At 41.0% G+C, this 27,630-nt stretch overlaps 1 protein-coding gene across 3 annotated transcripts in view; it reads left to right on the top strand.

Annotated features, from left to right (window-relative positions):
• The window catches only part of LOC132891447 (receptor tyrosine-protein kinase erbB-4-like), a 962,854-nt gene that overhangs the window by 746,048 nt on the left and 189,176 nt on the right, over positions 1–27,630 (top strand). For all 3 annotated transcript variants that reach the window (XR_009655323.1, XR_009655322.1, XM_060928997.1), the window contains exons 10-12: positions 1,863–1,936; positions 22,385–22,475; positions 23,829–24,028. Coding sequence is in view for 1 of the 3 variants with exons in the window: in XM_060928997.1 (XP_060784980.1) it covers positions 1,863–1,936; positions 22,385–22,475; positions 23,829–24,028 (365 nt within the window). In the remaining 2 variants the exon portion in view is untranslated. The remainder of the gene's footprint in view (positions 1–1,862; positions 1,937–22,384; positions 22,476–23,828; positions 24,029–27,630) is intronic.

Genomic DNA, 27,630 nt, shown 5'->3' with positions numbered 1-27,630 from the left:
ATGAAAGCCATACAGAATATGATGAAGCTGGTCTAGACTGAGAAGCTGTCATGTCATGGGAGTGTAAAAAGTGCAATGATGTACACAGTGAAGAGGGAAAAAGGGCTGTGTGGATACAGCGTCTGACCCTGAGGTGCAGGAGCTGCTTTTTACACCGAGGCTTAACACCACACAGTCATTCAGGACAAACACACTCTCTTCGAGATGCTTTATTTTACTTCTCTCACTTCTCTCTTTCTACAGCGTTTCACCTCGCTGTTCTGTTCTGTCAGACTGATCTGTTTTATTGGCTGGGTAGTACAGAATTACAAGGGATTTGACTTGGCAGTTGCTGATTTTACAAGATGTACAATAAAATAGAAACAATACCCTGAGCTGCCAGTTTATTAGTTATACCTACCTCATTGGCCATTTTATCATCTATCGCATCCGTCACACTTTATAGATATACATCAGCTATCCATCACATGTTTTGTGTTTGCCCTGCCCACCCTCGAATCAATCCATCAATGTACCACCGTAGAACCAAGAATGCTTATGAAGGCTATTTTAATGATGGATTCCAGATTTAAATCATAACATGTACTGTATTTTAAAGAGTACTGCCTGATAATGAGAACACCAGGACGACAGTAATCATCAAGCCAAACTGTAGATAGCCAGTGGTGGTCTTACTTTGGGTCTCGATGATATCCTTAGATATTTAACAGTTATTCCACGAAATCGAGTTGTAGATGAGCTGATGAGCTCGGTGCTATGCGCCTCGTCGGCTATCAGCTCATGTACAACTCAATTTCGTGGAATAACTGTTGTATTCTATCCACATTCACTGGATTTTGAGACATACAGTATCACATTTTTTTTTTTCAAATTCAATAAATAAAAGCTTTATACAAAACATCCAACAAAATAATTTCTGCTTAGAATGTAAACAAACCGGTGAAATGTCAGTAGCAATTTGTGAAAAATGCGATGATAATAATTCTTGAAAATTTTTTTTAAAAGATATGGTCTTACTATCAATATCTCATCTCATTATCTCTAGCCACTTTATCCTTCTACAGGGTCGCAGGCAAGCTGGAGCCTATCCCAGCTGACTATGGGCGAAAGGCGGGGTACACCCTGGACAAGTCGCCAGGTCATCACAGGGCTGACACATAGACACAGACAACCATTCACACTCACATTCACACCTACGGTCAATTTAGAGTCACCAGTTAACCTAACCTGCATGTCTTTGGACTGTGGGGGAAACCGGAGCACCCGGAGGAAACCCACGCGGACACGGGGAGAACATGCAAACTCCACACAGAAAGGCCCTCGCCGGCCCCGAACCCAGGACCTTCTTGCTGTGAGGCGACAGCGCTAACCACTACACCACCGTGCTGCCCCCTTACTATCAATATTTTCATTCTATATTTTGTTTCGTTGCTATTTTTGGGGGTTTTGTTTGCGAGTAGAGTTTTTTATTTCATCCTCGGTTGGTCCAGCAACACACTCCACCATTTTGTTTTTCTCTACTCATGGTATATGAGCTGATAGCCTAGTAGTAGAGTAGCCAATCAGAGCATGTGATTGCTCATATCCAGTGAATGTGGGTAGAGTAAAAACCTGTAGTAATTTGTCCTGTATGGTTATGTTTATTTGCTAGATTTTGGTTTTGTTAACCTAGCCCACACATGTGCCCACTTCAAGCTCTGTATCTTTTTGGAGACTGCTTATTAAAAGTTGCGATTCTGCTCACCCAGACTTTAGGATAGTGATAACCTTGTTCCAAAATATGCTCAGAGTATTTTTGTATCATAAAATCCCTTTTTTTTTCTCCTCTGTGCTTATGTTTCTCTTTTTTGCCCTTTTGGCAGTGATGTATACCACAACATTGAGGCTTTGGATCCAGAGAAACTCAACGTGTTCCGCACTGTTAGAGAAATCACTGGTAAGATGCTACAGCTTTCTTTTGAGTTCCAGAGTACTTTCATACCTATTAGTTTTGTCGCATCTTTGACCCCAACAAACCAACCCCATTTCCTCAGCCAAACAATTAACCACACACCTTCACCATGACCTTTCACATGATCTGGTAGCGAGGTCTAGTTCCACAGACTTTTAATCAGAACCATCTGTTTACAATCAGTGCACTTTACATAAATTAACAGCAGATTTTTTGCAAAGTATTGCCATTAGCATTGCACTAGTGATGCTACTGATGTTTGTTTCAGGGTTCTAACTTGGCCTTTCAGTGTATTAGTCTAATATGCACTGTTTCCTTACCACTACGCCCACAATATTGCCGACACGCCTGTAAAAGTTGCTGCTACATGAATAAAAAGACTTGTCAATCTTGAAAATGTAGTCTTTTGTTTAATTTTCTCTTGTTATCCCCATGTGGTGGTGATGGTGCACTGCCATGCAAATGTTCTACATTTGGACATACTCCACTCCCTGTCCACGTAAGCGCCTAGTGCATAACTGCCCAAGTAGTTCCGTGTGGAGATTGTCACTGATCATGCTGCTTTACCTCGGTCATTATGTTGCGTTCGCCGTAAAGTCCCATCCGTGTTAAGAGGCGCTTAGCGACATGCACGTAATATGTGCTGGTCCCCGGCAATTTTTTAATTTTTAATTTTTTTTATCTTTTTTAATGACACAAAACGGTGCACTGAAACCATCAGAGTAACGGTCATTAGGGGAAGGTATGATATGAGTTAGATCTGGATAGTCATATATTGTAATTGAATGGCTGAAGCTGAAAATAAAGGTGACACTTGGTGAACATCAACTGGTCGCTTTAATGTAGGTGCTAAAGAAGGCAACTGGACTTGCTTGAAATTCTTGAAGATATTTCACCTCTGATCCAAAAGGCTTCTTCAGTTCTGTCTGACTAGTGGGGAGTTCCAGGTAAGTGGTGTCTCAGACCACCTCCTCTGTTCAGTGATGGTCATTCGAGGTTGACAAAGGCCCTGTCCACACTGCAACGGATTCAGGTGACTCCGATACAATTGCTTATTGTTTAGGCCTGGCGTCCACACGGCACCGGCGTTTTGGGTGCCCAAAACGCAATGTTTTTGAGAACAGGTTCCAGAGTGGAAAGATCTGGCAACGTTGCCGTTGTGAAGTCGTCTGGATGAATAGAACGGATTTGTTTACGATGATGTCACAACCACATGACTGTGAGTGCTTCACGCCGGGTAGAAGTGTAAAGAATATCACCAGGATATCACCAGGAAAAAGCCTTACAGAGCACTAGTGAGAGTGAAACACGAGCTTGGATATTATTATTATTATTATTATTATTATTATTATTACAGTGGTGCTTGAAAGTTTGTGAACCCTTTAGAATTTTCTATATTCCTGCATAAATATGCCCTAAAACATCATCAGATTTTCACGCAAGTCCTAAAAGTAGATAAAGAGAACCCAGTTAAACAAATGAGACAAAAATATTATACTTGATCATTTATTTATTGAGGAAAATGATCCAATATTACATATCTGTGAGTGGCAAAAGTATGTGAACCTTTGCTTTCAGTATCTGGTGTGACCCCCTTGTGCAGCAATAACTGCAACTAAACGTTTCTGGTAACTGTTGATCAGTCCTGCACACCGGCTTGGAGGAATTTTAGCCCGTTCCTCCGTACAGAACAGCTTCAGCTCTGGGATGTTGGTGGGTTTCCTCACATGAACTACTCGCTTCAGGTCCTTCCACAACAATTCCATTGGATTAAGGTCAGGACTTTGACTTGGCCATTCCAAAACATTAACTTTATCCTTCTTCAACCATTCTTTGGTAGAACGGCTTGTGTGCTTAGAGCCGTTGTCTTTCTGCATGACCCACCTTCTCTTGAGATTCAGTTCATGGACAGATGTCCTGGCATTTTCCTTTAGAATTCACTGGTATAATTCAGAATTCATTGCTCCATCAATGATGGCAAGCCGTCCTGGCCCAGATGCAGCAAAACAGACCCAAACCATGATACTACCACCACCATGTTTCACAGATGGGATAAGGTTCTTATGCTGGAATGCAGTGTTTTCCTTTCTCCAAACATAACACTTCTCATTTAAGCCAAAAAGTTCTATTTTGGTCTCATCCGTCCACAAAACATTTTTCCAGTAGCCTTCTGGCTTGTCCATGTGATCTTTAGCAAACTGCAGACGAGTAGCAATGTTCTTTTTGGAGACCAGTGGCTTTCTCCTTGCAACCCTGCCATGCACACCATTGTTGTTCAGTGTTCTTCTGATGGTGGACTCATGAACATTAACATTAGCCAATGTGAGAGAGGCCTTCAGTTGATTTGAAGTTACTCTGGGGTCCTTTGTGACCTCACCAACTATTACACGCCTTGCTCTTGGAGTGATCTTTGTTGGTCAACCACTCCTGGGGAGGTGAACAATGGTCCTGAATTTCCTCCATTTGTACACAATCTGTCTGACTGTGGATTGGTGGAGTCCAAACTCTCCAGAGATGGTTTTGTAACCTTTTCCAGCCTGATGAGCATCAACAACGCTTTTTCTGAGGTCCTCAGAAATCTCCTTTGTTCGTGTCATGATACACTTCCACAAACATGTGTTGTGAAGATCAGACTTTGATAGATCCCTGTTCTTTAAATAAAACAGGGTGCCCACTCACACCTGATTGTCATCCCATTGATTGAAAACACCTGACTCTAATTTCACCTTCAAATTAACTGCTAATCCTAGAGGCTCACATACTTTTGCCACTTGCAGATATGTAATATTGGATCATTTCCCTCAATAAATAAATGAGCAAGTATAGTATTTTTGTCTCATTTGTTTAATTGGGTTCTCTTTATCTACTTTTAGGACTTGTGTGAAAATCTGATGATGTTTTAGGTCATATTTATGCAGAAATATAGAAAATTCTAAAGGGTTCACAAACTTTCAAGCACCACTGTATTATTATTATGTTCAGTGTTAGTTCACAGTAGTAATGCAAGAAGCAGAATAGTGACAGTAATAGTGAAGCAAAAACATGCAATTGTACAAACACTGCAGCTCTACAGCAAAATATTCATTTATGAAATGGTCTGATTCTTAACACCAGTAGTGCCAATGATCTTCTCATTGCGATGCAATGCGAGTTGTCAACAAATCCTATAACTTGGTTCATGAAACGCGCTTACAAAATATTTTCACTGTGAATATTTATTGTGTAATGATGCAAAGTGAGAGAGAGAGAGAGACTCTGCCCTTAGGGCAGAGTCAATCCCGCCAGCAAAAATAGGGGGAAAAAGGAGCGATCTCACCTCTTCAGATGTTGGTTTTAGTCCTACAGTACATTCCTCAAAAAGGGCGTAGAGGAGCAAATTAATCCATCAACGTGTAGTATTCAATTTATTCTGGACCATTAAAGACGCCGCCTTCTGCGTAGAATCATACGTCATCCTCGCCGCCATATTGGATAGGTCAAAGTGGAGAATAAAGATTCATGTGCTGCGTTTAACTGTACCAACAAGTTTACCGTCCAAACGAGATCACATGGGATTACCTTTCACAGGTGAGAAACAACAAATTAATCCATCAACGTGTAGTATTCAATTTATTCCGGACCATTAAAGACGCCGCCTTCCGCGTAGAATCATACGTCATCCTCGCTGCCATATTGGATAGGTCAAAGCGGAGAATAAAGATTAGCTGTGTTTAACTGTACCAACAGGTTTGCCATCCAAACGAGATCACATGGGATTACCTTTCACAGGTGAGACTGGAAAAATACTTTTCATTGTATTTGGTCATTATAATGTAATTTTACGAATAGATTTTCCTGACTTTGTGGCTAATATGAAGTCTCGCGCATAATAGTTTATGCGCATGCGTCCTTACTTCTTCTATTGTTCTGGTGTCTCCGAAGGGACTGTCTTACAGCGCCCCTAGAGGTGTGGCATGTGTATTGCATTGTTTTCAGCAAGCGTTGCGTTGCCATATGGACCTGATATTTTACTGATCGTTGCCCATTTGGACGCGATATATTTTTAAATAACATCTCGTTGCCGTTGTCGTGTGGATGTAGCCAAAGATGGCTTCTTTTACTCCTCTTTCAAACCACTGGTCTTCTCTGACTAGAATGCGTACATTGCAGTCCTGAAACGAGTGTCCTTTGTTATTGAGATGAAGATAGACCACAGAATCCTGGCCTGAGGAACTGGCTCTCCTGTGTTGAGCCATGCTCTTGTGAAGTGTTTGTTTCATTTCAAAACTGGTTGTTTTATTCTTATTCCATAAATATGTCACTAATATAGTTGAATATTAATTATAATAAGTCCATCTATTATCTGTAGCCACTTATCCTGTTCTATAGGGTCACGGACAAGCTGGAGCCTATCCCAGCTGACTATGGGCAAGAGGCAGGGTACACCCTGGACAAGTCACCAAGTTATCGCAGGGCTGACACAGAGACAAACAACCATTCACACTCACATTCACACCTACGATCAATTTGGATCCACCAATTAACCTAACCGGCATGTCTTTGGACTGTGGAGGAAACCAGAGCACCCGGAGGAAACCCACACAGACATGGGGAGAACATGCAAAAACTCCACACAGAAAGGCCCTCACTGGCTGCTGGACTCGAAACCCAGGACCTTCTTGCTGTGAGGCGATAGTGCTAACCACTATAATAATATAATAAACCCCATTAAAATAAGTCTTCAATCAAAAACGATCACAGCAACTTTTTTTGGGAAAAAAAAAATCTCATTCATACTACCAAAAAAAGAATGACTTTCAGTGAGGCCTGCAAGTGCCAAGTAATGCACTAGAATGCATCTCCAAGCATGTAGAACCTGTGAGCTTTCAGGGGCCTAAGGTGGCCCCCGAACCCCTGGTCGCTATGACTGGTGCTACTACACTGATATTTTGGTTTAGTTAGAACCCTGTGTTTGTGTTCATGCTTTTACGGTGTTGACCATCTGTTTGTTTTGTTGAGTGTTTCTGCTGATCGCTTGATACTTTGCCTGCTTGTCGACTTTGATTTCAGTTTGTCAAAAGCAGTTTCTCTGCTTCACTCGCTAGAACCTTGCTCTTGCATCCACACCCAGTCTGTGCCTTAAATCCACTGACTGAATCTGAACAATAGTAAAAATGCACACAATCAGATCAAATCAAATTTGCTCACTTGCCAATTCCCACCTACCAACCCAGGGTGAAGGGTGCTTCCTCCAAGACCCATGAAGCGGCACAGTGGTGTAGTGGTTAGCACTGTTGCCTCATAGCAAGAAGGTTCTGGGTTCGAGCCCAGCAGCTGATGGGGGCCTTTTGTGTGGAGTTTGCATGTTCTCCCCATGTCTGCGTGGGTTTCCCCCACAGTCCAAAGATATGCAATTAGGCAGCCATGACCTGAGGTTGGGCTGAAGTGCCCTTGAGCAAGGGCACCTAACCCACAACTGCTCCCTGGGTGCTGTAGCATAGTTGCCCACTGCTCTGGGTATGTGGGTGTTCACTGCTTCAGATGGGTTAAATTTCACTGTGTGCTTGATTGTACATGTGACAAATAAAGGCTTACGTCCCTTGTTTTGTTCCTCAGCTGCTGCCCATGTTGTGCCACAAGGCAGCATAAGACACACTAAGAAAAGTGCTATCTACCCTCTTCTGCATACACAAGCTCACGGACACCAACATTGTCTAGTGTTGCTCTGATTCATCTCATCTCATCTCATCTCATCTCATTATCTCTAGCCGCTTTATCCTTCTACAGGGTCGCAGGCAAGCTGGAGCCTATCCCAGCTGACTACGGGCGAAAGGTGGGGTACACCCTGGACAAGTCGCCAGGTCATCACAGGGCTGACACATAGACACAGACAACCATTCACACTCACATTCACGCCTACGGTCAATTTAGAGTCACCAGTTAACCTAACCTGCATGTCTTTGGACTGTGGGGGAAACCGGAGCACCTGGAGGAAACCCACGCGGACACGGGGAGAACATGCAAACTCCACACAGAAAGGCCCTCGCCGGCCCCAGGGCTCAAACCCGGACCTTCTTGCTGTGAGGCGACAGCGCTAACCACTACACCACCGTGCCGCCCGTGTTGCTCTGATTGACAAGGGAAATTGAGTATGCCCCTCCCATCCAGACACCCTTTGGCTCCCTGCTGCAGGTATCTGTTGCACTGTTGGGAATTCCTGAGCTGCTGGTGATAGGGTAAATGCTTTGCTGTCGCACCATTCATAGGATACTCAGTGATGTCACAAATTATCACGCCAGCGAGCGAATTGGTATATTTAAGCCGAGTTTTGGTGATGCTTTGGATTGAGGTGTTTGTAAATGGAGTTTCCAGGGGAATTCCGGGGATATACCATGATAATTTCCTCATAAGAAAGGTTATGTGACCCTGTCCTATCAGAGTATTAATGAGGTTCATCTAAAATTATCCTTGTGGGGGAAGTAGGTTGGAATATAGCTGATTCATGACATAATTTCTTTGATTTCAGGATATTATTGATGAAAAATGCTTAAACCTCACTGAGATTATACAATTTTACAGGCTTTTACATGCATTACCACAAACTGTTCGGATAAAATGCAAAAAAGGTCTCCTGGAAATGACCGCAAACAACGCTGCTTTTCTGACATTAGATTCATCCATGACCTTGCGTGATGCACTCGATGATGCATGCAAGAAAGGGAAGCTCACATTCCTTCACATTCCTTGAATGAGAGAAGCAAATCAAACAACACCACATGACCATTTGGAAGGAAAAATAATTACAGAAACAAAAGAAGGCAGAGAAAGAACAGAAGGAGGTGGTGGGAATGATACGGGATTTGGTGTCATTATTTGGTTGGCCAAAATTAAGAAATTATTAAGAAATTATTAAGAAATTAAAAATAATGACTCCAAATCACCAAAATGGGGCCCATTTCCCTATGCTGGAGAGTGTCATTGTGCCCGTGCCTTTCTGCAGAACAGAAATCCTCATATCTTTGTCTATTTTTAACATAAATATCTCATTCTTTCTTGCTGAGTTCATGATACCCTGTAGAATGCAAATAATAGCTTATTCAACATACAGTATGCTCACCCTCAGAAAAAAAATCACCTGAACACCCTACTATTCAGGAGCATCTCTCTTCTCAGCTTGTCATGTTACAAAGAAACTGCAAACCCTGACAAAGTTCTGAAGACTTTGCTGTGTCAGAAAACTTCAAGTAACTGCTTAATCTCGGTCTGTTACTGTTAAAACTCTGACACTGGAGACATCCAAAATATACGAAATGCAGAGCTGCTCTTATGGAAGATGAATCAACAGTCTGCATTGAGAATCATTGCAGTATGGTATGAAGCTTCCTCAGCCTGTTTAGAGAGATTCATCCATCTATCCATCCATTATCCATAACTGCTTATCCTATGCAGGGTCGCAGGGGAAGCTGGAGCCTATACCAACTGACTGTGGGCGAGAGGCAGGGTACACCCTGGACAAGTCGCCAGGTCATCACAGGGCTGGCACATAGAGACAAACAACCATTCACATTCACACCTACGGTCAATTTAGAGCCACCAATTAACCTAACCCGCATGTCTTTGGACTGTGGGGGAAACCGGAGCACCCAGAGGAAACCCATGCAGACACAGGAAGAACATGCAAACTCCACACAGAAAGGCCTCCGTCATCCACTGGGGTCGAACCCAGAACCTTCTTGCTGTGAGGTGACAGTGCTAACCAATACACCACCATGCTGCCCTGAGAGTCAGGAATTCAAGAGAACACATTTCCATAATCAGTGACGCTCTGCTGGAAGAATGTGACTTCACGGAGAGTGTAAGGAAGAGAAGAAGAGAAAGTGAAAGGTGAGGGATGTTTCTCTTCCCTTTCACTTTCTCTCACTTCTTTCCACTTCTGTCCCAAGGAAGTGGTACACTTTGATCTGCTGCATGAAGTTTCAAAGAAGCTGAAATGATGCAGACAAACTCTCTCTCTCTCTCTCTCTCTCTCTCTCTCTCTCTCGGACCATAGCATGTCCTTCCCCCCTCACCTCCTGAAACACAAGGCTTGAAGAGCAGTTTCTTTCAGGAACACCCATATATCCACCTGCTGTTTTCTGCAGTTCTCTAATCAGCCAATCCCTTGATGCATAAAGTCATGCAGATCCAAATCAAGAGCTTCAGTTCATGTTCACAATGTTCAAACATCAGAATGGGAAAATGTGTGATCTCAAAGTGTGACTTTCACTGTGGCATGGGTGTTGGTTTGAGCCAGATGGACTGGTTTGAGTATTTCAGAAACTGCTGATCTCCTGGGGTTTTCATACACAACAGTCTCTAGAGTTTACACAGAATGGTGTGAAAAACAAAAAAACATCAAGTGAGTGAGTGATAGTTCTATGGGTAGAAACAAATGCCTTGTTGATAAGAGAGGTCAGAGGAAAATGAAGAGATAGGTTTGAGATTTTTTTGCCAGGAAGGATATAGTAACTCATATAATCACTCTGTACAACTGTGGTGATCAGAAAAGCATCTCGGAATGCAACAGCAGAAGAACACACTGGGTTCCACTCCTGCAACCAAGAACAGGAATGTTGGAATCAACAACAAGTTCCAATTAAAGTGGCTGGTGAGGGTATATACCGTATATACGAGGGTAAGTCAAAAAGTTCTAAGATGTTATAATTTCAAAAGGTGTGAAAGACATCCTCCAGAATTCTACGAAGAAGGAATTCTCCGATGGAAACACCACCTGCAGAAGTGTTTAGACTTAAATGGGGGATATGTAGAGAAATAGCTTTGTTATTTTCATAAATAAATTTTTTTTTTTATTTGTCTTAGAACTTTTTGACTTACCCTCGTATATTGGTATGCAGAATAATGTACAGAATAGTATGTGATGTCAGAGGTACGCTGGGAAAAGTGAGGAAGTCGAAAAATGGTTTGGTGGATCCATGGATGGACTGTAAGGATTTCTGTTTTGAAACCACTTCAGTCTTGCTCCTGTGTGCTGTATATATAATTAATGTGGTGAAGACTGAAGCGAGAAAGCCAGAGGGTCTGAGCATGGAGCCGACTACAGCACTCAGAGATCCAGAACTTTCCAGATCCACAGTCCGATGTGTGCTTGCTGCATCACGCAGTATCATAGAGATGGTCTGGATGATTCTGTAATACTGCGAACTTAGAGATTGTTGAGTGAGAGGAAGATAGTTGGACCCCTTTTAATGATCTTGATAAATTTAGGACATATCACTAAACAGTGTTATAGCAAGAACTGTTTCGGTTCTAACCACATTCACTGGATATGAGCAATTGCACGCTCTGATTGGCTACTTTACGAGGCATATCAGGTGAAAATTCAAATTTAATCCAAATTGCTTGAAACTGCTGTCATTGAATTCAGAACTGAATGCAGAACAACATACTTTTACATAATTAAAATGTTTATCCATTCTTGAGATTGGCTATTAAAAATGAAACATTGAAAAAAAGGCTTAATTTTTAGAAAACTGCCGTAATATTCTGTATGAGGATCACATGGTTCAAAATGGACCTCATTAACGAATGAGATCAAATGTTTTTTCTTAATAACTTTTTTTTCAAGATATTTATTTTTTTATTTTATTTTATTAAGCTTCCACCTCAGATATAATAAATAAACACATAATTTAAAAATAATAATAAATAAAAATTAAAAAAATGGTGGGGGTCACACAAGAGCTAGGTTCCAATAACAGTGTGCCCTATAATAATAATAAAAAAGGGGGGGGTGCATATACATATAAATAAAACTCATCTCATCTCATTATCTGTAGCCGCTTTATCCTGTTCTACAGGGTCGCAGGCAAGCTGGAGCCTATCCCAGCTGACTACGGGCGAAAGGCGGGGTACACCCTGGACAAGTCGCCAGGTCATCACAGGGCTGACACATAGACACAGACAACCATTCACACTCACATTCACACCTACGCTCAATTTAGAGTCACCAGTTAACCTAACCTGCATGTCTTTGGACTGTGGGGGAAACCGGAGCACCCAGAGGAAACCCACGCGGACACGGGGAGAACATGCAAACTCCACACAGAAAGGCCCTCGCCGGCCACGGGGCTCGAACCCAGGACCTTCTTGCTGTGAGGCGATAGCGCTAACCACTACACCACCGTGCTGCCATAAATAAAACTAAATAATAAATATAAATACATCATCACATCACATCACAAAAAAAAACATAAATAAAACTAAATAATAATAATCTTTACTTAATTGATATTCAAAAGTCCATTCAGCAGAAGCCTAAAAAAAAATACGCCTCACAGAAACGTGCTTGTGGATACCACGAATTAAAATATATTCTAAAAATCTCATAACAAAAGAATATAAAATTTACAATTATAATATTCCAATTACTATGGCCTAATATTGTTTATAATATTATTTATACTTAAAACTGACTGAAAAACTCTAAATATACTCAATAACAGCAAGCATTAGGTGTTAAAATGCATGGAACATTTACATGGAAATTGGCAGGCACATAGATGATTGTATACTGAATACAAAGTTTGAAAAATGAGTAAAAACCAATTACGCAAATCACCATTTAATTAATATTAATTATGTTAATTAGGTTTTAAAAAAGTTTAATCGGTACACTCAATAAAAAAGAAATATTAAAATACTATTTCTAATCCCCTCCTTGTGCTCTGTAGGGCTTTATATTGCTCAAACGTATGGCCTACTAGTGTTTATATGAAATAATATAAATGATTATTTAAATGAATATTCACAGCTTTCAAGGTGAACCTCGAAAAAAATGTCTGATCCACATCCAATAAACAATTCACATTAACTGAACTGAAATTGACACTCGCGTTTCTGACTTCCGGCTTTATAAAATATCATTCCGACCACTAAGAGCTTGATATTTTTCATCAAAACAACTCCAGTTATAGTCTAAAATAGTTATTTATTCACATGAATAAGTTTGATTTGAAAAAAAGTAAGTAGGTAAAGCTATGAAAACTCACTTCGAAGTTTCCTGTGAATCATAACGTCAAAACTAGCAGATGGAAAATTTTGCTGAATCCTTCATCAGAAACTGAGAGCGAGAGAACATCCCTATAAAAGTTACCTGATTAATATTCACAAGTAATCCAGTGGGAAACAAATCAGAAGAGAGAGAGAGCGAGAGAGAGCCTGACCGCTTTTCTGTGACTCAAAAAGAAAAGCATCAGCGGTTTCCCGACGTCATGCGAGCAGAGTTGTTACTCTGTTGTACCGACTTCAACCTGCCGTTACTCCAAAAGTACTGAACAGATCTTAACCAGATGGATTTATTTGGAAAGCAGAGATTATAAGCTTTTTAATGATATTTTCTATCATGAAAACTATTCAAGAGTTAAGCAATGACAGATTTTGAAACTTAAATGAGCATCTGCATGCACAATTTTCACAGCATGGCCAGTGAGCGTCTGATATGCCTAACTTTACTACTAGGATATCAGGTCATGTACCATGAGTGGAGAAAAACAAAATGGCAGAGCGTTTTGCTGAACCAACTGAGGATGAAATAAAAACTCTATTTGAAAACAAAACCCCCAAAAATAAAAAATAAGCAACAATATATGGAATAAAAGTATTTTATGGTGAGAACGTATCTTTTTAAAATGTATTTATTTTTCAAGAATAATTATTATCACAGTTTTCACAAATTGCTATGGTCATTTCACTGGTTTATTTACCGTACATTTTAAGCAGAAATTATTTTGTCAGACGTTTTGTATAAAGTTTTTATTTATCGAATTTGCAAAAAAATAAAAATAAAAATACTCAGTTTCTCAAAATCCAGTGAATGTGGACAGAATAAAACAGTTATTCCACTCAATTTCGTCATACATGGCTTATAGCCGACTCGGTGCTATGCACCTCGTCGGCTATCAGCTCATGTACGAGTTGATTTCATGGAATAACTGTTATATATTGTTGTGCAGTCTTTCTCTGTTTGGTTCTTCTCAAAGTTAGCCTCGTAGTGTTAACTTGCAAAGAGGTAAAGCCTAAGACGGACAGCCCTGACCTGTGCGTGATCCATTAGTGAAGATGCTAACTCTGATTTATTAGCGAAGATGCTAACTCTGTTATCATACATGTGTTAGCCTGGAACGTTTGTTTGTATGATTTATTAGCAAGGTTCTGTTAGCATGCTGCTGTTAGCCTGACGCAGGCAGGCGTTCGGTGTGATCTCGTTAGCGCCATTAACATGATGGAGGCTTGGCCGTGGACATAAAAATAAACAGATACAAACAGCAGGCAGGCAAGTGGCTTGCTTACTCTCAGGGAATGCTGCACACACACACACACGCATGGTCCGCATTCGCGCACACACTTTTGTGTGACTTCCCATTGCTGCAATTTTGTCATTACGGCAATTAGTGTCAACAGACGGCACGCTAGCAACACATCACCCTGGAAGACAGGACGGTAATCTGCCTTCACAACCCACAAGGGGCTCACAAATGCACTAATAACAGTTAGAGGACTCATTTAAAGATACTGAGCCACATTTACCAAGCACTGGAGTGGAAGCAGGGCTGTTTCTGGATCCTTATTTATTTATTTATTTATTTATTTATTTATTTCATTTATTTATTTCTACGGTTTCTCCACCTGCACTGTCAGCACATTTTAAAGAACAGTGGAAAACCAATCTGTATGCTTTTATACACGTATAAGCTTCAGATTTTATTCATACTATTCAGTGCAGTTTAATCCAGTATTACTTGTACAGTGCTTTCACCAACACTGTCTCAAAGAGGCTTTGCAGAAATCTGGGTTTATTCAGTTCTTAATCGAGCCAAAGGTGACATCAGCAAGAAATAAACCTAAAGAATCCACCGTCCTCTGTGCGATCCAAGATCGAGGGATTTTCAGATTAAATGTTCCGAATTACAGCGTAACATCACTCATACAGAGGAAAGCACGTTGAATATATACCCACCAGCCACTTTATTAGAAACACCCCTCCATCCACCTGCTGTTTTCTGCTGTTCTCTAATCAACCAATCCCTTCACAGCAGCATGATGCATCAAGTCATGCAGATGCAAATCAAGAGCTTCAGTTAATGTTCACAATGTTCAAATATCAGAATGGGGAAAATCGTGATCTCAAAAAGTGTGACTTTCTTTCACTGTGGCGTGGGTGTTGGTTTGAGCCAGATGGACTGGTTTGAGTATTTCAGAAGCTGCTGATCTCCTGGGGTTTCCACACACAACAGTCTCTAGAGTTTATACAGATAGAATGGTGCAAAAAACAAAAAACATAGAGTGAGTGACAGTTCTGTGGGTGGAAACAGATGTCTTGTTGATAAGAGAGGGTCAGATGAAAACGGCCAGATTGGTTTGAGCTTTTTTGCCAGGAAGGATATAGGAACTCATATAATCACTGTTTACAACTGTGGTGATCCGAAAAGCATCTCAGCAGAAAAGCAACAGCAGAAGACCACATTGGGTTCCACTCCTGGGAAGAACAGGAATCTTAGAATCAAGAACAAGTTCCTATTAAAGTGTAATATTACATATATTCTTAAGGTTCCGTTAACTAACATTATTTAACATAAGCATTAATAACCTCAAAGTAAATTATCGCAGGCTTAAATCAATATGCTTGTTTAAATACATCACTGTTTCTCTGGTAACAGCCCATCAGTGTTGTTTTTGGCAGCCATTTTTGATGTAGTTTTAGTCTTTTGGACGAAATGCTTATTAGTTTTAGTCACATTTTAGTCAATTCCATCCTTGATAGTTTTGGTCTAGTTTTAGTCGACGAAAACTAAAAGGGTTTTAGTCCAGTTTTAGTCATTCATTTTAGTCAAAAAAATAATTACTTTAAAACATTAAATGAGGCCAATACAGAGATAGGAAATTGTAATCGAGGTTGACAGGTTGTGCATAACATACTCTCAAAACAGTGTCTCAAAACAAACTTGTTTCACTTGAACGTAAAAAGTATGTCAAATATTTGGGTTTAATAATCGATGACAATCTTTCTTGGAAGCCTCATATTGATTTTATTTGCAACAAAATAAGCAAGGTTGTCAGCCTTTTGGCCAAGCTTAGACATTTTATTCCACTACATACCCTTATGACATTACATCACTCTCTGATTCAACCTTATTTAACATATGGTCTTAGTTCTTGGGGACAGGCTTGTAAAACTCATATAAATAAAGTATTAATCCTACAAAAACAAGCTTTAAGATTAATCCATTTTGTTGATAATAGAGAAAGTACCCTTCCATTGTTTTCCAAAACCAATATTTTACCAGTAAATCTTCTTTTCTATGAATGTATTTCTAAATTAATATATGATGTTGTTAATCAAAGTGCACCCTCAAACATTTGTAAATTATTTTCTTCTATTTCTAGAATCCATTCTTATAACACTAGGTCATCTTACTCCAAGAACTTATATACGCAGTATTCTCGTACAAATCTACAAAAGAACTCATTTTCCCGTGTTGGTGTTAGGGTATGGAACCATATTCCAACTTCTATAAGATCTTCATCTAAATTGTCGTTCAAGAAAAAAGTCAGACACCACCTTTTTTTCTGATTTAAGTAGATATGGATATGATGTTGACATCTCCAAACTCTTTCTACATAACTTTATTTCTATATATAATTAAGAGCTATATATATATTTATCTTAGTTTAAACTTTAAATATTATTTAAAACCATGCATGACTTATTATCAGTATGACAAATATACCTCTCTCTCTCTCTCTCTCTCTCTCTCTCTCTCTCTCTCTATATATATATATATATATATATATATATATATATATATATATATATATATATATTTTTTTTTTTTTGTCAATGTTATTGAATGATATATTACTGTACCTTTATATCGAATAACAAGTATTGCCTCCTCTTTTTCTTTTTGTTACCAAATAGTTGTTAATTTGTCAAGTATGTTTTATTATCTTTTTCATACATATTTAAGTATTATATTAATTCATACATTTTTTTTCTTTGTAAACATGAGTCTGCCTTGATTAGCAGTGCGCTATTTGCAGACTCGTGTAGTCTATTATATGTTTATATGTAATTGAAATAAAAGATTGATTGATTGAAGTGTGCATGCTCTGTACATAAACACTGTCTAGTGCAGACATCCCAAGTCTCCCGGAAGTTCCGGGAGCCTCCCGCATATTGACAGTGGCTCCCTGATGGCCGCAAATTGGAGAATATCTCCCGGAATCTAGAGCAAGCGAGCAAGAGCGTGCACGCGAAACATTAATGTCTGCATCGCGCATATGACGGAGTGCGCGAGGGAGAGCGAGAGAGAGACTGCGTGTGTGCCTGTTCATGTAGTGCATGATAGACAAAGAGCATCCTGATTGGTTTACAGATCTCCAAACTCATTTCAGGGAGGTGTTGTGACACCCCCCTCGCTGATGGGAAAAAAAGGCATGCGTCACGACACCTCCCTGAAATGAGTTTCTGCAGGCTGGGATGTCTGTTAGTGCGCATGCTCCATTGTTCACAAACTCGTGTTTCTGCCTCCGTTTAACATGTCGCAATATATTAAGGCACAGCAACAGGTCTGAAAAGATGTTTCACAGTAACTCAAATATGGGTCAATATACAGTATGACAAAGCATTCAGTTGCTGTCCCACCAATAATCCCTGCAGGACAAGTTTTACTCATGACATGTTAATTGAATTTAAGTTAGCTTAACCAAGCCAACTTTAGCATGAAGCTAGCGGTCCCATTCATTTTCGCCATGTCACGGTGTTTTGGAAAACTTCATACGAAATTCATCACAGACCGATTGTTGAGTGACCTCTACCAAAGCTAGCAAACATATACATGATCCGTTAACAGGACTTCTTGTAATGTTAACTTACCGTCGCAGAAATAGCAGCATGGTGAGCCTTTAGATGACTCTTGAGGTCGGTCGTATTCTTGCCACGTAGTTTATAGCCGCAGAGTGTACCTCTGTCTCCCACTACAAGGCATTTCATTTTATTTCTGCTGGATTATGTGTAAAGTATGTCCATAAATCATCACGTCTTTTCTGCCCACCAAGCCCTTGTGCTGGCGTTGCCGCCGCCATGGTCCATGAACTGGGTGCACTGTTCCTGGTGGGCGTGACCAAACAAGGACAGGATGCAGGTGCATTGCTGATATTTTCAGCATTTGGCAGACAGGTTGCACGTGCCATTGGAGGAAATGCCATGCATTTTGATAGTCCTATAGCCAACCCACTAACGTTTTCGTCTCGTCTTGTCTCGTCAACGAAAACAACAGATACGTCTCGTCATATTTTCATGATCAAAGAGTTATGTTTAGCTCGTCACTGTCTCGTTTTAGTCAAGAAAAAAAGGTGCGTTGACGAAATCATTTCGTCATCATCATCGTTAACGAAAACAACACTGCAGCCCATTCACAGGGACTTGTTTAGATGGTGGACACTACACATAACCTAAGCCTGTTCTAACGAGACCATCAATGATGGTGTAGCTCACTCCCAGCCCGTCTAGTCCAGAAGGAATGATCTAAAATGGGCCACCTTGAGCAATAAATGTTGCAAGCTACAGTTGTGGTCAGAAGTTTACATACAGTGACAGGAATGTCATCTTGGATATGAATGTCATGGCAGTATTTGAGCTTTCAGTAATTTCTTTGAACTGTTCTTTTTCTGTGGGAGAATGTATAGCATACATCTTTAATAAAAATTAAACCACCAGCTGTTACTAGGATCATCATGCGCTGGGGCTGTTTTGCTGCCAGTGGAACTGGTTCATTGCACAAAGTGGATGGAATAATGAAGAAGGAGGACTACCTCAGAATTCTTCAGCATAAACCATCAGAAACTTGAACATGACTTGGGAGTTACAACAGGACAATGAACCCAAACACGCATTAGAGCTGGTTGTGGAGGGTAAAGCAGGCGAACATTAAGCTTAAAACAAGTCCCGACTTCAAACCTATTGAAAATATATGGACCGTGCTTATAAGTCGAGTCCATGCCAATAAAAAAAAAAAATTGAACTCTCGCAATTCTACCATGAAGAGTCGTGAAATATCCAACCATAATTCTGCCAGAAGCTTGTTCATGGTAAACAAAAATGTTTGGTCAAGGTGAAGCTTGCGAAGAGACATTTTACCCAAATATTAGGTGTGCTGCATGTATGTTTTTGACCCTCTATGTATAATTTTGACCCCGTGTTGATTTAAAAAAAAACAAAGAAAATTAAAACTTGTGCACCAAATTCTAGTGGGTTTATTTATTTATTTATTATTATTATTATTATTATTATTATTATTATTATTATTATTATTATTTTCTTTTTTAAAGATGTATGCTGTACATTCTGCCACAGAAAAAGAACAGTTCAAATAAATTACTGAAAGCTCAAATATTGCCATGACATTCATATCCAAGATGACATTCATGTCACTGTATGTACACTTCTGACCACAACTGTATATACACTATATACAAGCTACATATAGAAGTGATATACACTTGAGACCATGCATTGGTCTAATGGTTAGCATGTCCCCTTCTTGCCTGGGAGATCATGAGTTCTACTCACGGTCAGATCATACCAAAACCATCATAAAAATGGTACCTACTGCCATCTGGCAAGGCATGCTGCAATACAAATGCAAGTAGGGAAGCCAAACTCTTGCAGTTACCAGAGGACTAGCCCCCCACTGTAACCCTACCTCTATAGGCAAGAGGCTGAGGGCTATGGAAACGGAGATTGGCATCGTACCCCTGTGCCTCAAAGAGCTGGTTAATACTGGGACAGGAGACTGCCTGGGAAGACCAGATCCTGGTGTGGACGGGACTTTGACTCTTTTGATACAGTATACACCCGAGGAATACCGACCTATTTGCCAGAAAGAATCCAAAACAGTGAGGAATTGACTGAGAAGAAGCTAGTTTTGTTGAACTGCTCATTAAGGCTTAATTAGTCCATAACTTCATTAATAATTGTAGTTAAGCAAATCTGAGTAGAAGTTATATGCACCCTAGGCACCCCTACCTTCATGCCAGAAAGAATCAAAATCAGTGATGACTTGAGGGAGAAGAAGCGATTTGTGTGGAAACTGCTCATTGGGGCTTAATTACTCCATATCTTCATTATTATTTGCAATTATGCAAATCTGGGTAGAAGCTATATGCACCCCCGGCAGACCTACCTTCCTGCCAAAAAGAATAAAAATCGGTGAAGAATTGAGAGAGAAGAAGCGATTTTTGTGAAATGTGGATGACGCCAGATGGACAGACGACGGACAACACATGATGGCATAAACTCATCACCTGTCTGCGTATAGCATTTACGAAAGGAGTCTCCAGTGTTGTTGCTTTGTCACAGGAATGCGTTTACTTTTTAATGCTTGTCATGATAGTCATTTAGAGGTCAAAATACATCTTAGACATCAGGAGTACCTCACGAAATTCAACCATCAGCAATGCAACTGATGCTTTATCTTTGACAGCATGCCACTTTTTTTTCCATTTCAGTGTCATTTCAGTAATGTATGTTCACCTTGTCCTTATAAACCCCTGCTTTCCTCCATATGCATCACAGATCTCTATTCTTATCTCATATCTCAACCTTGCCTTTTGCTCTCCACCTCATTTCTTTCTCAGCTCCGCACCACATCTCCATCTTGTTTGTCCTTTCTTCACTCATATCCTTAGTGCAATTCTGCCTGATGAAATATTCAACATTTCTATACATTATTTAAATTTCTAAATAATCGAACGTCCATGCCATTAGCCTTTCCTTCAACTATCCCACTTAAAAAACATCCGGAACAGGTGCCAGATATTTAGAGGAGGCGGCCAAATGAATAAAAAATGTAATCAGCTCCACACATGGGTCTGGGTCTATCTAATCCGTGTTTACAATCGTTAATATTTATAGCTTATTGTTGTTCATGTTAATTGCACCATCAGTGTGATATTGTTTGGACAGGATAGAATATGGTTTGAGCTTATTGTTGCCGTTTCATTAACAACTCCATATACACCAGGGTCGTATGTTGAGTTTTCGGCACGCGCTGTAATTTTCCACTTTCAAATTTCTAAGTTAATTTAATTTATCTGAACTTGAATGCTTTTCATAATGCATTGTGCTTTCACCAGTGCTGTGGTTAATCCTGGGCTTGGCTACGTCTCAAATTGTGAAGAAATGGAAAGAAAGAGTGAAGATGGAGAGGAAGGAAAGAAAAGGGTGGAGGAAAGAACAGGAGAAAATAGGAAGGAAGAAACAAAGAGGGGTGAAGCAGTTAGAGGTGGAGCAAGGGGGGAAGGAAGGGATGAAAAGAAGGAAGGGATGAATAAGAAAGGATATATGGAAGGAAGGAAGGATGGAAGCAAGGAAGGAAGCAGGAAGACGGATGAAGGACAAGGGAGAAAGAAGGAAATACAGAAGGAAGGAAAGAAGGAAGGAAGGAAACAGGAAGACAAGGAGAAAGGACAAGGGATAAGAAAGGAAATACAGAAGGAAGGAAGGAAACAGGAAGACAAGGAGGAAGGACAAGGGGGAAGGAAGGAAGGAAGGAAGGAAGGAAGGAAGGAAGGAAGAGCAGTGGAGAAGGAAGAAGTGACAAGGGAGGAGGAAGGAAGTACAAGGAAGGAAGGAGGAGGGAAAGATAAGGAAGAAGGAAGAAAGGATAAGGGAGAAGGAAGAAAGGATAAGAGAGAATGAAGGAGGGAAAGACAGTGGAGAAGGAAAGAAGTAGAAAAATAAAGAAAGAACAAGGAAGAAAGAAGGAAGGAAGGACAAGGCAGAAGAAAGGGAAGACTGGGGTAAGGCTGGAAGGAATGACAAGGGGGCAGGAATGAAGGATGAATGAAAATGTGTAGAACATAAGAGGAGGATCATGCTAAATACAAGGCTAAAGGAAGGAAAGGAAGGAGAAGGGATGGCTGAAGGAAGTAAGGAAGGAGTTGTGGCAGGCAAGAAAAGTTTTGCGGTGTGTAACTTGACACATTTCTCATTTCTATGACGTGTATTTGGGCTTCTGGGTCTCACACTCATTCCTGTAAAGTAGTAGCTCTTCAAAATGAAATAACAGACTGTGCTTCTGCAGCCGAGTGCCGTTTATTAAGAAGCGGAGAGTCGTCACATCCTCATATCCTGCTCGGCACTCGGCTCAGAGTCTGTCTGAGGATGCATAATGTAAATGTCAGGGTGAGCTGACCCAGACAGTGTTGCCAGATTGGGTGGTTTTAAGTGCATTTTGGTGGATTTGAACATGTTTTGGGCTGGAAAACGTCAGCAGTGTCTGGCAACACTGGACCCAGACTTGGTTTGAATTTTGACTGTGTACTGCCTTAGTTATTTCTAAGAATTATGTGTGTGTGTTGTTAATTTGTGTTGTTTTCTTCTGTCCTCTTCAGGTTTCCTGAATATTCAGTCATGGCCAGAAAACATGACAGACCTAAGTGTCTTCTCGAATTTGGCAACCATCGGTGGCCGATCGCTCTATAGGTATTTCCTGCTCTGCTTTAACTCACATGTTAATGAGATCTGTCCCTCTGCTCATGTGACCTTAATGGACACAGTTTATTTACTTAGTAAGATTTCATTTTGTAATGTGCTATCTGGAAAGGAGGGAGAGAGAGAGAGAGAGAGAGAGAGAGAGAGAGAGAATCTGCAAACTTGCTTAAAGAGTCTTGGGGTCATTCCTTTAACCGCCTTACCATTGTACCAATTACTGCCTGTCACATGAAACAGCATTGAAATGCACAGGGTCTGACACTGCCAGGGTTGAGAGAAAGAGAGAGAGAGAGAGAGAGAGAGAGAGTGCATGGGAGGAATAAAAATAAGAAAATAGGTAGTCTGGAATAATGGTGTGAGATAAACATAGTTGAGAGGCGAAACAAGGAAGGACAAGAGAAAAATTGTGAGGGTCTTCTGAAATATTTTCAAAAGAAAGATAGAACAGAGAAGAAAATTATATTAAAAAGAAAGAACAACATGAGAATGAAAATGAGAAGAGAAAGAGGCCATGGGAGAAAAGGAATAGAGAAAAGATGGAAGGAAGGAATAGTGAAGGAGGGGAACAAAGGAAGGACTGAAGGAAAGAAAGGAAGGAAAGGTAGAAGAAAGGGTAAGAGTTGGGCAGGAAGGAAGGAGAAATAGAGAAATGAAAGGAAGAGAAGGAAGAGGAAAGAAAGAAGACAGGAAGTGAGTGGGGATAGATGGTAGGTAAAAAGAAAGGAGGATGGATGGGAAATACAAATAAAGATGGGAAATGTTTGGAAGGGAGAGAAAGAAAGATGGGGAATGAAGAAGGGATGGAGGGAAATATGGAGGATGGATGGTAGACAAAGGAGGAAAAAGACAAGTGGTACAGGGGTAGGAAGTGAAAATGATGGGCAAGGAAAGAAAGAAAGAAAGAAAGAAAGAAAGAAAGAAAGAAAGAAAGAAAGAAAGAAAGAAAGAAAATGTGGAAGGAAGGAAGGAAGGAAGGAAGGAAGGAAGGAAGGAAGGAAGGAAGGAAGGAAATGTGGATGGAAGGAAGGAAGGAAAATAGGGAAAGAAGGAAAGATGGAAGGGAGGACAGAACAAAGTGAAGAAGGGAAATGGAAAAAGGGGAATTGGGAATGAAAGAAAGAAGAAATATTGGGGAACAATGGAAGGAAGGTAAGAAATCATGAAGGAAGAATTTCGAGGAAGGAGGGAGTTGATTGTTTTTTCTTCAGTGGTCTGTTTCCAATCCGCTTAGCTCATCCAGCTGTGAATCAAATCTCCATCGCGACTGCAACAGGTGCGGTCTCATTGATTCTTTAGAAATACGTGTGGATTAATTTGTCCTTCCTGTCGTCTTTCCTTTCTCAGCGGAATCTCTCTGTTGGTACTCAAGCAGCAGTGGATCTCTTCGCTGCAGCTGCAGTCTCTGCATGAGATCAGCGCCGGCAATGTCTATATCACCAACAACAGCCAGCTGTGCTACTACAACACCATCAACTGGACCAGCCTCTTCCGCATCCCCACACAGAAAGCCCTGATCCGCAACAACAGGGACCCCAAAGAGTGCAGTAAGTGCGGATATCACGTACACTTCTGACTTAGTATGATGTATGGGTGCAGCGCCGATCTCCGTTTTAATAGCCCTCGGCCTCTTGCCTATACAGCTAGGGTTACGGGGGGGTGGTAGTCCTCTGGTAACCACAAGAGTTTGGCTTCCCCGCTCGCATCTGTATTGCAGCGTGCCTTGCCAGATGGTAGTAAGTACCATTTTTATGATGGTCTTTGGTATGACCCAACTGCAAATAGAACTCATAATCTCCCAGTCGAGAGGCAGAATGCTTACTTCCAGCTTAGTGCTGACACACAAACATACATCAGCAACAAAGATGTTCAGAGCCTTGCATAAGTATTCACCCCTTGAACCTTTCCACATGTTGCACTTGAGCTGTTTTACCAAAAAGAATGGGGGGGGGGTTTGAAATCATGCTCCAGATGTGCAAAGCTGAGTCACAACCTCATGCTTTCCGAGACATACTATGGCATTGCAAATTATGTCCTGATTTGTACCATATGTCCTGGAGGAAATTGATAACTGTTGCAGAGGATGTAGGTTATTTTATCACACCTCCAATTTGCTATTTGGACTTGTCTAATTAATAAAATAATGGGAGTTTATCAATCCATCCATTATCTGTAGCTGCTTATCCTGTATAGGGTCGCAGGCAAGCTGAAGCCTATCCCAGCTGACTATGGGCGAGAGGCGGGGTACACCAGGTCACCAAGAAAGTCACCAGGTCATCACAACGCTGACACATAGAGACAAACAACCATTCACACTCATGGTCAATATCTTTCTTATTCCATCCATTATCCATAACCGCTTATCCTGTGCAGGGTCGCAGGAGCCTGTCACAGCTGACTATGGGCGAGAGGCGGGGTAAACCCTGGACAAATTGCCAGGCCATCGCAGGGCTAACACATACAGACAAACAACCATTCACACCTACAGTCAATTTAGAGTCACCACTTAGCCTAACCTGCATGTCTTTGGACTGCGGGGGAAACCAGAGCACCCACAGGAAACCCATGCAGACATGGGGAGAACATGCAAACTCCGTACAGAAAGGCCCCCATCAACCACTGGGCTTGAACCCAGAACCTTCTTGCTGTGAGGCGACAGTGCTAACCACTACACCACCATGCCACCCTCATTGAGTTAATTTTTTTTTTGTTAATTAAAGCTCTTATGTCAGGACAAGGACAAGGATGAGCTGACCTAGCTCTCATCTTCTACCCTTACAGATTACTTTACATGTTCTTCACAGTTTTATCCATACAAAATAACATTCAATGATCGAGAAACACAGCATCTCTGACTGAGAGGCATCTCCTGTGAGGATGTATGTGGGGAAAAATGTTAAAGTGATGATATTAATATGTACTTAAGTTTGTGTGAGTATCTGTTTATAAGCTCATCTGGCCATAAAGTCAATGAGCTGTTGCCATGGCGTGGTGTCCGTCGTACACAGTTCAGTTAAATTGTATGTCCTCTGTCAGTTCTCCATGGATTTCCATTCTGATTGTTTTGTTTGAAAGAACTCATCACTCTGCACAAAACTTGGCCGTTGTTTTGTCAATTTTTTTCCTAACGAATTAGTAATTAGGCCAAATTAAAGGTCCCATGGCATGAAATTTTCACTTTCTGAGGTTTTTTAACGTTAAAATGAGTTCCTCTGACCTTCTTAAGTCACCCCAGTGGCTAGAAATTTCATAATCTGTAAACCAAACTATGCCCAACATTTGAGAATGGTGCGTCAAAACGGCACGTTGATAAGCTCTTCCCTTTACTACGTCAGCAAGGGAGATGATCCCCACGCCCCCCCTCTGGATTCCCACCCACTGTATGGATTGCCCGCCCAGTTGTAGTGAGGAGACCATAGAGGAAACAACAACATGGCATCACCTAAGCGAGCGAAACATGGAAATTGCGCTGTACATGGATGTGACAACACAGAAAAGAGTCTGTTCTTACTGCCGACAGGAGAGCCCCTGAAGACGCAGTGGCTTAATTTTATTTACTTCAATAATACACCGTCGAGTCTACCTAAGACGGTGTATGTTTGTCGGAAGCATTTTCCTGAGGAATGTTTCCACAACTTGGGACAGTACAGGGCAGGTTTTGCACATCAACTGTCACTGAAGCCTGGGTCCATACCAAGCATCCCTGCCGCATCAGCAACAAACACCGAACAAGTAAGTGTAGAACTGGTCGTTTTGCCGTGTTTTAAAATCGGTGCGTTAGCCTAGCAATGGCTACATTAGCTGTGCAGCTAACTGCTTCCTGCAGTTAGCCAGGTAATCTGCGCTACAAAACTAAAGAGCATGCAGCATGCTCTGTTAAACTGAGTTTAGTCTGGAAATTGACTGTAACTTATAAGCTTATGTTTGACTATTGCTCCGCAATGCATGTCTTCTGTTGGATAAGCGCTATGTTGCTGTAGTTGCTGCTTCTATCCTCTTTGGTTATGGAGTGCGTGTTCAAGCCTAGGGTATTATACGTTCGTAAACTACCACTCCGAACACTCTCACTCTCTGTTCTCTGTGTCACGTTGAGTTTACGAAAGGAGTCCGAGGGAGAACAGGGTTTTGTCTTAGCAGCGTGGCTACAGGCGCTGATAGCAGCGAGTATGTGTGTGCGCAGCTTGGTCAAGCCCCTCCCCCTCCCCCCATGGCCCGCCCCCACCCTCTACCCTTCCCCGCCTCCTGCTTCTCATTAGCAAAACGACGCACTGGGAAAAGCGCTGAAATGGGGCTTTCTCCCAGGAGGCTATATTTACGTGCCGAGGGTTCATTTCGAGAAAGGCTGCGGATATAACATCCAGAAGCCTCCACGAGCCCGTTTAAAGCATCAACAAACCACCATGCCATGGGACCTTTAACAAAATTTCCAGGCCGTTCACTAGAATTGCATCTCCTCTCTCATTTCTCATCCAATTCCAGTTTTATTTGAAAGAACTCATCATTGAGAACAATACTTGGTCATCGTATTGTCAAATTTTTGCAAACGAACTGCTAATTAGGTCACCTTAATGAGTTTTCGGACTTTTCACTAGAATTGTATCTCCTCTCGCAGCTCTCACCCAATTTCAGTTCTGATTGATGTTTTGGGTAGATCGTCCCTCGGGGAATAAAATTTGGTTGATTTTCTTGTTGTAAACAATTTGTTCACAACTTTGTTTATTTTCAGTTAAACCATATCTCCTCCCTCAGTTCTCAATGGATTTCAGTTCTGATTGTTTTATTTGAAAGAACTAGACCTTCTGCACAAAACTTGGTCATTGTATTGTCAAATTTTTGCTAACAAATTTGTCATTAGGTCAACTTAACAAATTTTCCTCTGACTAGAATTACATCTCCTTTCTCATTTATCATGTGAATTCAGTTCTGATCGATGTTTTGGGTCGATCTTCCCTCGGGGAACAAAATTTAGTCCTTTCTTGATTTTCCTGTTATAAACAGTTTGTTGTGGAGGTTGGTCCTCTCACACATTGTCACATTTCAGTTCTGTTTGATGTTTTGGTCATCATGGGTGTTTTGATGGCAGGCCAGATGAGCTACTACGTCCCTGATGTTCTGGTTTTACTAGTTACAAGCAACGCGATTTAAAAGG

The sequence above is a fragment of the Neoarius graeffei genome, chromosome 9, assembly GCF_027579695.1.
Source record: "Neoarius graeffei isolate fNeoGra1 chromosome 9, fNeoGra1.pri, whole genome shotgun sequence".
Classification (NCBI taxonomy): domain Eukaryota; kingdom Metazoa; phylum Chordata; class Actinopteri; order Siluriformes; family Ariidae; genus Neoarius; species Neoarius graeffei.
The sequence above is the reverse complement of the archived record's forward strand: the minus strand, read 5'-3'. Positions and strand labels throughout refer to the sequence as shown.